This window comes from Recurvomyces mirabilis (assembly GCF_035927965.1).
Source record: "Recurvomyces mirabilis strain CCFEE 5264 chromosome Unknown scaffold_10, whole genome shotgun sequence".
Lineage (NCBI taxonomy): Eukaryota > Fungi > Ascomycota > Dothideomycetes > Mycosphaerellales > Teratosphaeriaceae > Recurvomyces > Recurvomyces mirabilis.
The window spans coordinates 581,599-593,964 of NW_027041944.1; the positions used below are offsets into that span (position 1 = coordinate 581,599).

The 12,366-nt window shown below is 51.9% G+C and overlaps 7 protein-coding genes across 7 annotated transcripts; 3 read left to right on the forward strand and 4 right to left on the reverse strand.

Moving 5' to 3' along the window:
* Positions 1–21: 21 nt before the first annotated feature.
* LTS14_004602 (uncharacterized protein) lies at positions 22–2,635 on the reverse strand (the record flags this gene model as incomplete). The annotated part of the gene is made up of 2 exons (XM_064837303.1): positions 22–61; positions 123–2,635. 2 exons carry the CDS (start codon positions 2,633–2,635, stop codon positions 22–24), a joined length of 2,553 nt encoding a protein of 850 aa, XP_064695262.1.
* A 255-nt stretch (positions 2,636–2,890) lies between these two features.
* Positions 2,891–3,344, forward strand: LTS14_004603 (uncharacterized protein; the record flags this gene model as incomplete). The annotated part of the gene is made up of 4 exons (XM_064837304.1): positions 2,891–2,913; positions 2,969–3,062; positions 3,172–3,232; positions 3,292–3,344. 4 exons carry the CDS (start codon positions 2,891–2,893, stop codon positions 3,342–3,344), a joined length of 231 nt encoding a protein of 76 aa, XP_064695263.1.
* A 275-nt stretch (positions 3,345–3,619) lies between these two features.
* On the reverse strand, positions 3,620–4,623 carry LTS14_004604 (uncharacterized protein; the record flags this gene model as incomplete). The annotated part of the gene is made up of 2 exons (XM_064837305.1): positions 3,620–4,048; positions 4,123–4,623. 2 exons carry the CDS (start codon positions 4,621–4,623, stop codon positions 3,620–3,622), a joined length of 930 nt encoding a protein of 309 aa, XP_064695264.1.
* Positions 4,624–5,491: 868 nt separating this feature from the next.
* On the forward strand, positions 5,492–7,221 carry LTS14_004605 (uncharacterized protein; the record flags this gene model as incomplete). The annotated part of the gene is given in 2 exon segments (XM_064837306.1): positions 5,492–5,515; positions 5,533–7,221. 2 exon segments carry the CDS (start codon positions 5,492–5,494, stop codon positions 7,219–7,221), a joined length of 1,713 nt encoding a protein of 570 aa, XP_064695265.1.
* A 27-nt stretch (positions 7,222–7,248) lies between these two features.
* Positions 7,249–8,660, reverse strand: LTS14_004606 (uncharacterized protein; the record flags this gene model as incomplete). Its single annotated transcript, XM_064837307.1, has 5 exons — positions 7,249–7,599; positions 7,655–7,790; positions 7,851–8,427; positions 8,484–8,526; positions 8,583–8,660. The coding sequence occupies 5 exons, from the start codon at positions 8,658–8,660 to the stop codon at positions 7,249–7,251; spliced, it is 1,185 nt and encodes a 394-aa protein (XP_064695266.1).
* Positions 8,661–9,088: 428 nt separating this feature from the next.
* LTS14_004607 (uncharacterized protein) lies at positions 9,089–10,352 on the forward strand (the record flags this gene model as incomplete). Its single annotated transcript, XM_064837308.1, has 3 exons — positions 9,089–9,878; positions 9,936–10,139; positions 10,198–10,352. 3 exons carry the CDS (start codon positions 9,089–9,091, stop codon positions 10,350–10,352), a joined length of 1,149 nt encoding a protein of 382 aa, XP_064695267.1.
* Positions 10,353–10,758: 406 nt separating this feature from the next.
* Positions 10,759–12,162, reverse strand: LTS14_004608 (uncharacterized protein; the record flags this gene model as incomplete). The annotated part of the gene is made up of 4 exons (XM_064837309.1): positions 10,759–10,836; positions 10,885–10,984; positions 11,034–11,810; positions 11,858–12,162. The coding sequence occupies 4 exons, from the start codon at positions 12,160–12,162 to the stop codon at positions 10,759–10,761; spliced, it is 1,260 nt and encodes a 419-aa protein (XP_064695268.1).
* Between the last annotated feature and the right edge of the window lie 204 nt (positions 12,163–12,366).

A 12,366-nucleotide genomic window follows, 5' to 3' on the forward strand; every position in this document is an offset into this window, starting at 1 on the left:
CGGTCTCGACAGAGCTGGGTCTCACAACGCGATAATTGCTATGATACCACTGTCTCCTCCTCTGAGGCACGTTCCACGCGCGAGTCTGCATCGCCTTCCCGTCAATTAGGTCTCTCGTCCACGCTGTAACATCCGTCCAGTTCTGGCGACGAGCACGAGTATCTGCCGAACCCTGCCGATGAGGACCGAAGAAAGCCAGCTTAAGTCGGGCTTGATGCCGTGAAGTATCCGTCAAGTCCTCGGGACGCACTTGTGGAGCGAGATCGATGTCGTAGGCTTCGCGCGCCTGGCGTATGTAGTCGGATAGCTGTAAAATGTTCTCCCGTCTTGCGAACTCGTTGAAGCGTTGGGAGGAATTGCCGGGGCCGAAGAGGATCCACATTCGGTTTACGAGCGCTCGCTGAAGATTGTGGTCGTTGATTAAGATTTGACAATGCTTCATTTGTTGTAGCAAGCGGAGTCCTTGAGTCCATGGGTGGTGCACTACTTTTTCAGTCCAAGTCGCGACCTGTGCTCCCGTTGCCCGCGGAGGTGACATGCTAAGCTGGTGCCGCAAAGCAGCAGAATTGAAACCCCACACGAAGATTGCTTGCTGCATCTGCCGCGTGAAGACCTCGTTGATTAGCAATTGAGGTCGTTTCAAGACGACTCTCCTACCCCCAAATCGAACATTCAGTCGCTGACTCTGCATAGACCCATGACTACTAAGCCACAAGCACAACTTCTCCAGCCCTTCCCAGCGATACGTCAGACCATACCGTTTGAGCAGCTCCACCCAGTAGTAGCGTGGCACGTTGGCTCGTGCGTCTTGCGAGTACATGCACACAGTAGTCACGAACTCTAGGCTATCGAAGGGCGGCTTGCCGTCAGGGTGTTGCCTCTTCGGTGCGTTACCGGGATGTCGTTCGGGTAGCATATAGCGAAAGAGGTAGATTAGAGTCCGTGCCGTCGGCGCGATCTGCTCGGACTGCATCTTCTGGATCGTGCTGCTTACTAGAGACCATATGCGGTTTCGTAGGTAGTACTGTACTAGCACGTTGATCGCACGGCGCTCGAGAGGGACGCCAGAGAGTGAGAGGCTCGTCATAGTCACATTGACATTGGCCCAAAGCTCCTGCTCTAGGTACTCACTGAGCAAAGCTTCCTGCGTCGTGGTGTCGTCGTAAGATTCAGGATGCTGATCGCTGGCCAGAAGCGCCTTGAAGAGTTCCGTTTGACCATCTCCCGCGATCTTGGTCACAAGGCGGCAGTATGCGGTATCAGCTAATGTGACGTTCAGGGACTTGAGGTCCGCCAAGACGTTGCGAAACGAGATCGCAGAGCCGGCTCGGACTGCCACCTCACGTACCGCAAGCGGGCCAAGCTCTTGAATTGAGAAGAAGCTGAGACCTCTCACAACAAGGTTGAGCGAAAACGCACTCGTGGCAAACATCTTTGCGACGAACGAATCGCTGATCTCTTTGGGTTTGATCCCATGCACGTCACCGACGAGGCCGGACATCGCCTCTCGAGTGAGCGGAATATGCTCGCGTAGTTTCGCACGCTCTTCAATAGCGTGATGCGCCGCTTGGCGATACTTCCTATGCCTCAGGCGAGCAGGTAATGCTGCATCCTTATCCAGCTCAAAAAGCTGTCGAATTTGGGGCATCGCGAGGATAGCATCTGAAGGTACATCGCCAGCCGCAAGGAACATGCGATGCCACAACAGCGCATGCTCCGCACCGCGCACTTCCAAGACCAGGGGCATGGCAGAGTCGTAGAGGTCGCGTTCATTGCTACTGATGTAGATGCGCTTGAAGGCAAGGAGTGCTATGTACGGAAATGGATTCTCCAGGACGTTCGTCACCAGATGCTTTATCTCACCCGGGCGGAACCCAAGACCATGTTGTGACAGCTGCTCATGCGCGTCGCCGGCGAGGGCGTCTGGAGTGGTCAGCAGCTTGCCGACCAACGATCGGTATAGTGGCCCGTAGCTCTTGCCAGTCCTCTCCTTTAAGCCCACTGCATGGTTTATGATCTCTTTCCGCACTTTGCATGAATTCTGATGCTGAGTGAGATCATCTGCGCAAGTCACGCGGATGCACTCCTCCCAAATCAATTGTGCTTCCTCCCCCTCGGTTGGCAGGTCGACCCTTCGCCGCCTCATGCCGTTCCATACTTCGACCACCCCCTGGTTTCCAGCGATTCGACGTTTGAAAAGCATCAGCTCTACCCAAAGCTTGTAGTTGTGGCGATGCTCGGGTCGATCTACCAGTAGCTTGCCCACTTTGCTGTCGTTGTCCACATCAGCCTGATGTGTCAGCTCGGCGAACGATCCCTTGATATCGGCACCTTGGTCGACCGAAAGAACACCAGAAGCTGTGGAAGCACGCATGTTGTATTCTCGGACACTCGTCCCAAGCAGATCGTCGACATCTTGACTCGTGTTGCTCATTACTCGGCGAATGGGTGGTCCCTTGGCCTCATCGTTCTCAACCGCTGAAGTGTCATCGCGGCTGTGCTCATATCGCGCAACGGGGGCGACATGGCGGCGAATTGGGTAGTGCCCAATCCTGGCGCCATTGGCTGCGAATAGGTGTCGAGGCGGGCGCGAGGTATTTGGTCTCATTAGCCATCGGTGGAGGAGTGCGCGCATTGCAGTGCGCCGATCAGCCAGACTCCTCTATCTGGCGCCATTGCATGCGCTCTGTAGTATGTACAGTGTAGAATAACGGTAATGGAAGAAAGGTGGATGCGCACTCTCACAATACAGCATTAATGCCAAGCCTCTTCTCCGGACTTTGCCGCAGCGAACAGCTCCAGCTTCGACATTGACCTCGAGACATCCTCCCTTGGGCGGTATCGACTATTGCACCTCTCCCCACTCCGACGACTTCTCAATCCCGCAATCATGCGTGCCACACTTGCTCGACGGTGTGTCAGGAATTACAACAGCGATTCAGGGTGACCGGTCTAACATCATATGTAGCATCACATTCCCCGGCCTCAACCGCGCCAATAATGTCCCACACTGGCAGCGAGTCCACCAGAACCACGCAGACGGTCTTCGACAATGGCAGAAGGTATGCAGAGACGGACTGGCAGGAGCAGGTGGAGCGCAGTTGCATTCGACAGCTGGGCGGCGGAGAACATAGGCAAGGAGCGACAACATGCTAACGGTGGCATACATAGGGCCCACGCGCCAAGATCATGCTCTACCCATACTATGCCCTTCTCTTCAGCACAACAAGCGGTGCGTATTCTATGTCTCGCATATTGAGCCTGGACGAGATTCACTAACCATGAGCTTAGCATGCATGTACATGATGTGCCGCATGGTTCTCGGCAAGAAGACATGGTATTGAGCGCATAGAACTGAAGACGAGTGGCGATTGAAGCTCATGCAGAAGGCTGGCTTCTTCAACGTGTATATATGGGTCGTCTGAGATGTACTAGATGCTTGAACACCACTACTCACACACATATACCCACATCTTCTACGGCACCACCATCAGATATGATACGGCTTTCCCCCTATCTCGAACAGGTCAAGAACGGTCCACTACTGGTATACTATCAAAAAGGGACGACCTAGAGTTACTGTTACAGATGTCGACATGCGTAGTCACTCTTCGCAGCTTTACGCCTTTGACCCCAGAAAGAATTCCTTTAGACACATCACCAACCGTTCCGGCTGCTCAAGCGCAAGCGAATGTCCACACTCCTCAAACAACTCGTTCCGCTCAACCTTCTCCGCAAACAACTCTGCACATTCCTTCACCTTAGGACCAAAGAACTCGGGAGCCCCGATCGTCATCACTGGAATCGTCAACTTCTTCTTCGCCAACTCGCGATTCTGCTCTCCGTTCACGAAACCAGAGCGATAAGTTTCCAGGATCCCCCGCAGGCAGCCGGGCTGCTTTACGCAGTCGATCCAGTGGTTTAGAGCTAGAGGTGAGATGCTGGACGGATTGTAGCATTCTTGTTTCATGAACATTTCCCAGAATTCGCGTTCGTGGCCTTGAATTAGCATCTCGGGGATGTGAGGGATGTAGAAGAAACCGAGATGCTATCAGAGATGTCAGCTCGCTATCGCCACTGGCATCGTCGTCTGGTTGATGATTGGTTAGGAGTTCTACTTACCCAACACCAAACACCCTCCTGCCGATACTGCGCTGTGACATTCTCCGGCGTCCAGAAAGAACTCTCTTCCAGTCCCAAGCCAGAAAGCAACATCTCACAAAAACTCAACCTGATCACCCGCTCCCTCAAGTAACCCGCCACAGCATAAGCATAATCCGCACCCCGATCTTCCCCATGCAGATAGAACTTCTCATGGCCCAGCTGTGTCATCAGGGACTCGAGATCATCGACCTGTGTTTTACTGTCATAGCCATCTGTCGCCGGGGGCTTGTCTGTATAGCCAAATCCTCTCAGATCGGGTGCCACCACGGTGAAGTGCTGTGTTAGGAGTGGGAAGACTTTGTACCAGTAGAAACTGTTCTTTGGGGTTCCGTGGAGCAGCAGCAGAGGGGGACCGCTGCCTGCAGTGATATAATGCATGCGGATTCCATTGACGCGGATGCGGCCGTGTTTTACCGGTGCGCCGGTGTGGTCGTAGGTCTCTGCTAGTTCTGATGACATTTTTGCGGTGGTGATACTGGATAGCTCCGTGGATATTGGTTTTTCTCTATTGTACCGTACTCTTTATATACATGTCCGTTGTTTGGTCGTGACCCCGCACTTGTCATCGAGACTAGACCGTAGAGCTGTTTGTCCATCATGAAGCGGGAACAACATCACCTCTGTTTTTGACGCCGTCGACGTTTGATGTGAGGTCTTGGACTCTATTATTGCCGGGCCGGTCAAAGCAGCATCCCGAAGCGAAAGTCGGGGAGCATGCTGCTAGAGCCGTTATTAAGGAGCAGTGGAGATGCCTGCCTTGGACTTCTGTATTTGCGTATATAGTCTATCCTGTCTAAAGAATGCTTAGGTTTCCCCGAAGTCTCTTGATTCGGATGCAATATGGCTGCTGCCATAGACGCGACATGGAGTTGCTGCTCAACTATTCGAGATGGGAGTTGTGGAGGCAATTCGCCATCTTGAAGGCCAATCGAAACGCTGCGGAGCAACCCTTCCGCTCGCTGGCTCACGAGCAGACCACTGATCGTGATGAAGAGGCGTGGTTTTCGTGTTACTACCAGGCACGGCCAACATATTTGAGGCCTCCAGCAAGAACGATGGCAGATCTGGTCATCTCTCTGAGATATTGCGAGGCGGAGAGGATCTCTGAACATATCCTAAACATTCGCCTCTGATCACGGCTAACATGCTCTGGCTTGTTCTACTATTTGTACTTAACCTCAGCAGTATCTGCGCTGCATCAAGCTCGCCATGGCAGCGACAGCATCGTGCGGATTCATTGACACCTACACGCCTCCACATCATTCTGCGGGCCACCAAGAGACATGATATTTAGACGACATTGCCTCGCAAGTATCTGATCCGAGCCATGCCCGGTATCGCCAACATCAGGGTGCTCGCGAAATACAGACGCTCCTTCGACCAGACGTTGCACAACTGGACGACGTGTCGGTATGGCTTCAATCTGCTGGTCTGGATGCCAAGGTGATACGGAGCAACACTTTCCAAGTTTCGACAACCATCGGCGAAGCAGAATCGCTGCTCAACGCCACTTATCATATCTATACCAATGGAGAGCGAAGTACGGTATGGACGACGTCCTACACTCTCCCTGAGCCACTTAATAAGCACATTGAATTTGTGACGCCTATCACTGCCTTTCCATTCGTACGCAATTTCCCGTTCAAATCACCAGAAGCGCTCAAAGTCAGCAATCTACAGCAGCGGGTAAACTGTGGCTCCTCGGACTACACCAGCCCGAATTGTATCCGTCAGGTCTATAACATCACATATACCGCTCAGCCGAATCGGACGACTTTTGCCATCTATGCAACCGAGGCAGCATCATACCGGAAAGCTGACATGGACAAGTTTCTACGGACGTACAATCCACCTGCCGCCGCTGCCAATCCTCAAATCAGAGTGGTCGGCACAGGCGACCCAAAGGATGGCAGTCCCGGCATCACGGGAGCTTTCGAGACTCATCTTGACACTCAGACAGCTTTTGGTCTTGCTTGGCCCGCTCAGGGAGTCCTGTACAATCTGGGTGGCGTCTTTGGCCCAACTCCAGGACAAGTCTACGATCCTTACGTCAGCTTTCTCCAAGACCTGTTAACCAACGAGACCGTGCCAAGTGTGGTCTCATTCTCCGAAACCACGCCCAATGATATGGTCGATCCTGCATATGCACGGAGTGTTTGCAACATGATGCGCGATATTGGCAGTCGAGGTGTCTCTCTACTTTTCAGCTCGGGCGACAATGGTCCACAAGGCGACCAGCCAACTGGAAAGCACTCTATAGTGTTTGAGCCCGAGTTTCCCGCTAGTTGTCCATGGGTGACGAGCGTGGATGGCACGACCAACATGGCCGCAGAGACGGCAGCGACGCAACAGACAATCTCCGATCTCATCAACAAGTTCTCATCCACGGCTTCTGGTGGCGGCTTCTCGAATCTGTTTCCCAGACCCGCGTACCAAGATGAAGCTGTATCGGCGTATGCCAAGAACTCAGTACCTTCCACCTACTCGCAGTACTCAGGTTTCAAGGCTTCGGGGAGAGGGATGCCGGACATCAGCGCGTTCAGCACCAACTTTCCGGTAGTCTACTTAGGTCTTACATTTGGCGTCGGCGGCACAAGCGCTTCTACTCCATTATGCGCTGCCATCGTTACGTTATTGAACGACTACGAGGCAAGCCAGGGTCGTCCACCATTAGGCTTCCCGAACCCTTGGCTGTATGGTCTAAATAAAAATGGTCTTCACGACATTACTGGTGGTGGCTTCAATAATGGTAGCTGTAACTGGCTGAGCGAGTGCAGACTTCCGGCCACTCCTGGTTACCCAGTAACAACCGGATGGGATGCAGTGACCGGTCTTGGCTCCCCAACATTTGACCAGCTACGGCGAGCTCTTGATATGCAGGCGGCTGCCAGTGGACTGTCATACTGGATTAGGCTCTGGCTCTGGTTGATGAGTTCATCATCGTCGATCCGAGCAGCGTGGATCCATTCGGGCGACATAGAGAGGGTGGACGTCCTACGAACTCTGCAGATTCATCGACATAGACACTGCTCGAACGATCAGAAAGACATGAGGTAAATCGTTTAAGTTTCCGTACCTTGAAATCTAAGCTACAGGAATGGGATGTGGGCCAACAGGCCCTCTACTCGCACCAATATTCGCCTGATGCATCGTCCTTGGGCCATGGCCCTCAAGTGGATAGTCTATGGCCGTGTGGAAGACTCCATAATTGTCCCACATCACTATATCGCCCTCCTCTACTCGTGGCATGCAGATGTATTGTGGTTTGAGGACACGCAGCTGAATGTCTGAAATGAATTTTCGAATCTCTGCGAGATCCTCCAGGACTCGCGGTACTTGGTCTTGACTGGATCGAAGGAAGAGCTTGCGGACTGTTATTCCGTGTACCTGGAAGGCCTTTTCGCCAGTGACTGGATTGACCCAAACTAGAGGGTACTAAAATGCTGTGTAAGCATAACTCCTGGTTGGCACTTAGGTGGGTCAAACTTACTCTCTTGATCTTGCTCTCATTGTACTCGCCGAGCTCCTCGAGTGTGTGCTCTTTGCCTTGGTTGACAAGCCCCAAACCATTCGCATTACCTTTGCAGTGCTCGATGGCCATGTATGGATGCGGCCAGTACTCAGCCCTGCGCTCAGATTAGTACACCAGCGAGCTCTAACGTTTGACAACCAAGCCGGAAACTCACCAACTGTGGTCAGCAATCTGCTGCTCTTCTGGGGTGAGCATGCTATACAGCTGGCTTGTACTGAAGAAAGCTGTCAGGCCGGGAGGACATTGCATGCTATACGCTGTACCGTCGTCCCAAGCAACAGTGACATCGTCCCCGCTAGGTTTCTTCACACAGCGGAGTGTGGTGAACCATGCAGGTTCTCGATCGTATAACGGAGCATCAATATGCCATCTCTGGAAGCGAGTGTGGCCAGCCTGAAACTCGTCATCCGGCAGATCCTTAGCGTGAAAGTCGTGCGAGAGGCCAGTGACAGTCATGTCCTTGATGCCATAGGAATCCGCTCCTTGGTATCCTTTACCGATCAGGCGAACGTTCTCGGCGCCTGGAATGCCCACTACTTCACGCTTCTTTGAGAGCATACCGCCCTTTGCCTGGAAGGTCTTGATATCGCCATGACTATGGACGTGCGGAGCCTCTGGGTCGAATTTCTTTACAAGTTCCCACTGCTTCTTAGGCGCAAGGTCTTTCTGACCCTTGACGATGACGACCTTGTGAGTCCAAATCGCATCTTTGAGATGCTGCACGTCCGCATCTGCGATGACTCGTCAAGCTCGAACACATCTCATCACTTCTCTGAGTGACACGTACCGGAAATGGTGTTGATGTTAAGGCCAGTGATTGCTGCTCCAAACTAATCCATCTTATCAGATATGGACTTTGGACGTCATCATAGGGCACGACACCCACATTGAATTGCTCCTTGGTGTCCTTGGTGAACTCCTGCACGTCGAAGCCCGGGTGAGGTGTGAGCGCTGAAGGAGACATAATGGCTGCGTTTATTATCGCGTACAGAATTACAAGTCGAAGAGACTACCAATGATAGACTGTCCATTGTTGTCATGCTTTCCATGTTGATATATTCAACCAGCGTGGTTCATGCCGACTATCTTGACAACATGCCAGAGCTGTCGTCGATAGAGTAGCAGTGAACTGTTGTCGCATCGGATTATCTTGGCATCACGACTTGTCGGCCGAGAGATAAGCTATTGATCTGGCCAACCGGCGACCAGCGAACACAACTTCACCTACTCGCCAGTCACCATACGATCGGTGATTATACGCCGGTATGCTGAGGCCTCGCTACATGCGATATACATTACACGCCAGGCAACTCGAAATCACGCACAACAAGGTCAATTTAGCTCTTCCATTCCTGATAGAGCATTTGACACCTCACCAATACAATCAACACCATGGCAGCCTCAAAAGAGTCCTATGTTGACCGGACAGTCCCCAAAATCAGCCTGGCGGACTTCGACAACAGAATCGATGCCATCGCAAGCGACATAGCTGACGCTGCCGAAAAAGTGGGCTTCTTCTCCATTGTCGACCATGGTATTGCTGCAACAGATGTTGACCAGATGTTTGCCGACTCGGAATCATTCTTCGCTCTACCGTCGGAGGTCAAGACATCAGTTCCATGGAATGCTCAGAACGTTGGCTACGAGTTTAAGAGCCAAGTGAGGCCAAGTACTGGTGCCGCAGACCAAAAGGAGAGTTACCAACTTCAGTTCGGCGAGAACATGAGAGACCTCTGGATCGACGACAAAGACATATATGGTTTCAGATCTCGATCTTTAGCTTTCATGTACCAAGTCCAGACTGTTAGCGAGAAGCTGATGGTATGCCTCGCTCGCGCACTCAAATTTCAAGACAATTTCTTCGTGCACTGGCACGATAGCTCGAAGCCTAACTCACAATCTACCCTTCGACTACTCCATTACTTTGCCACTCCGGAGACTGATGATGGACAAGTGTATCACCGAGCTGGTGCACACGCTGACTGGGTGGGCGTTGCCTTCTCGAACGATTGTGCGCATATGGCTGATCAGCCACAGGGCTTCCTAACTCTGCTATTCCAGCGTCCAGGTCAAAGCGGTCTGGAGATCTGTCCTGGAAGAGAAGTGGTGACCGACTTTGGCCACGGCGATGCCTGGACAAAGGTCGACTTCACTGCGAGCACCGACATCGTGTGCAACATTGGTATGGACTCCTGGGCCTAGAAGTGATAGATCGTATGCTAATTATGTCACTCCATAGGCGACCTCCTGATGTCATGGTCTGACGACCGCTTCAAGTCAACCTTTCACAGGGTCAAAGCTCCATGTGAGAAAGGAGATAACTTCGGCGAACGGTACTCAATTGCGTACGGCTGCCCTAAACGCAGACAACTTTGGTACAATAGTACTAACCATGCGTTCGCCAGCTTCTTCAACCAGCCTCGCAAGGATGCATTGATTCAGGGTAAGTGAAGCGAACAGACAATAACGTCCAAGAAAGACACTTCTAACACCCAACACAGGCCCGAAGAAGAAGTACCCTCTCGTTACTGGTGGTGAGTTCACAGCAAATGCGATGAAGATGTACTATGCCGCTTCGAAAGCTGCAACAGAGAGCCACGACCAGAGTAAAGCAACGCCCAACTTATCAAGTCGAGTCGTCGCTGCCACAGCTTGACGATGGTGAGAAACATGTTGTCGTTATTATCATACAAGCTGTGCAGCCCACATAAAGCTTCGTGAAGAGCATAGTGCTACCATTCCAGCGTCCTCAAAGTCTAGTCTATGCCAAACAACCAGCCCAAAGATGATGCGATAGCTGATGTCAAGCATCGCGCAATATGATGCCTGTATCACCGATGCTTGTGTCACACCCTGCTTAGAGGACTGCCACCGATGCTCAGCCGTGTGCTCTCACATACGCGTTGTGGCTCAGAGAGCTGATAGACAGTAAGAGAGAGCAAGAAAAATAGTATACGGCATGAACAACGAGGATCTGACATGAAGAGCACTGAAATCTAGGAGTCGAAGTGCACGTTGCTGTAGACATGCTACTTGCTTTGTCACCGTCCAACAGTAGTCACCTAGCCGGAAGGATGATCAGATGCAGCAACATTGCATTGGTGCATGATGCGTGGCCCATAGCTTTCGGGAAATTCAGTCTGGTTAATGTTAGATGAATTGATATCAAGCGCGAAGGAAAATCTTACAATGCTATGCCATAACGCTCTGTTGTACCACAAGATGACATCTTGCTCCTGGTGAGGGTGGGCATAAATGTTCTCGGGTGAAAGTACTGGTCGCATGACACTGCAATGTCAGTTAGCAAGTTGAGAAAAGTGCTACATTTCCAAGGTACACTTGCCGATGCATGAAAGCTCGCACCTCGTGAAGATCGTCGACAATCGTTTCCTCGGCATCAGGTGCAGTTTTGAGGTATAGCCTGTATGCACCTTGGCCGTGTACTTGCAATGACTGCTCTCCTGTCACTGGATTCGACCAAACCATTGGGTAAATGCATAGTTTACTCTGCTCCCAGGCCGGTAGTCGATCCAGTGGGACCTCCAAACCCTCCGTCTCAATGAGATGACCCAGTCTTGTTGAGTGTGCGGTCGACATCCACTTGAAAGCATGAGGCGCATACTCAATGCGTGAGTATAGCACAATGTTCTTTAGCTCATCGTCCAGGAGCTCGAGAGCTCGAGAGCCTGCAACTACTGCTGTGGCACCAGGTGCGATTTTGAGCTCTGAACCTGAGCCATCATCCCACCGTACCGTGACATCTGGCCCCTTCGGAGTACGTACAGCTAGTAAGCAGCCTACCCTCGGTGGCGGGATGTTGTACAAAGATCCGTCAAAGTGCCACTGGTAGAATCTGCTGGCCCCATTCTCACGGTCCTCGGTCGATATGTGCGGAGGCAGATGAAAGTCAACATGGTCGATGCCCTTGATCTTGAACTTAGGTGGCAGAGAGTAGTGATCAGTAGGAACCTCACCACGGCCGAGAATATGTACTTGAGGCTGAATTGGTATTGCTGGACGATTTGGCAAGCCATATATGTCAACCCCATTGTGCGAGGTGAGATATGGATCCGTACCATGTGCGAAGCCACCGATTGTCTCGTCAGGATCGAAGCTGGGAATGTCAGCAACTGCATATGATTATGCGTCGGCTAGACACACCTCGAAGTCAATCTGTATTGTTGCTGAGGTTTGAGCATTCCCGGTTGCTCCTTGAAGACCAGCAGCTTGTGCTTATGGAGAGCATCATGTATCAAAGCAAAGTCTGCATCCGAGAAGTCGTTCAGGTCAATTCCGTACACTTCAGCACCAAAGTCGACTTTACTTTCGCCTTTGTGGACGATTGGGATGACCTTGCCATTGCTCACATCGCTGTGTCGTAGAGTACCAGTTACAGATGCTGCCTTGAGTGGTATAACCAGGTCCGGCCTGATGGTCATAGAGGTGGTAGCTGACGTGAAAACCATGATTGCGTTGGAATGTCTCTGAGCCTTCGGAACTCTGCCTAGTCAGAAGTACTGCGTACTTTTTTAATAAGCTGTCGACTTCAACAAGTGTCTGCAGGCTTCAGTTGACAAGACCGTCCTGCGGGACAGTCACAGTGAACGATTTGTGCTTATCGCGTTCGGCCGAGTTGTCTTGGCAACCTGTTGCATCCAATCTGAAGATTA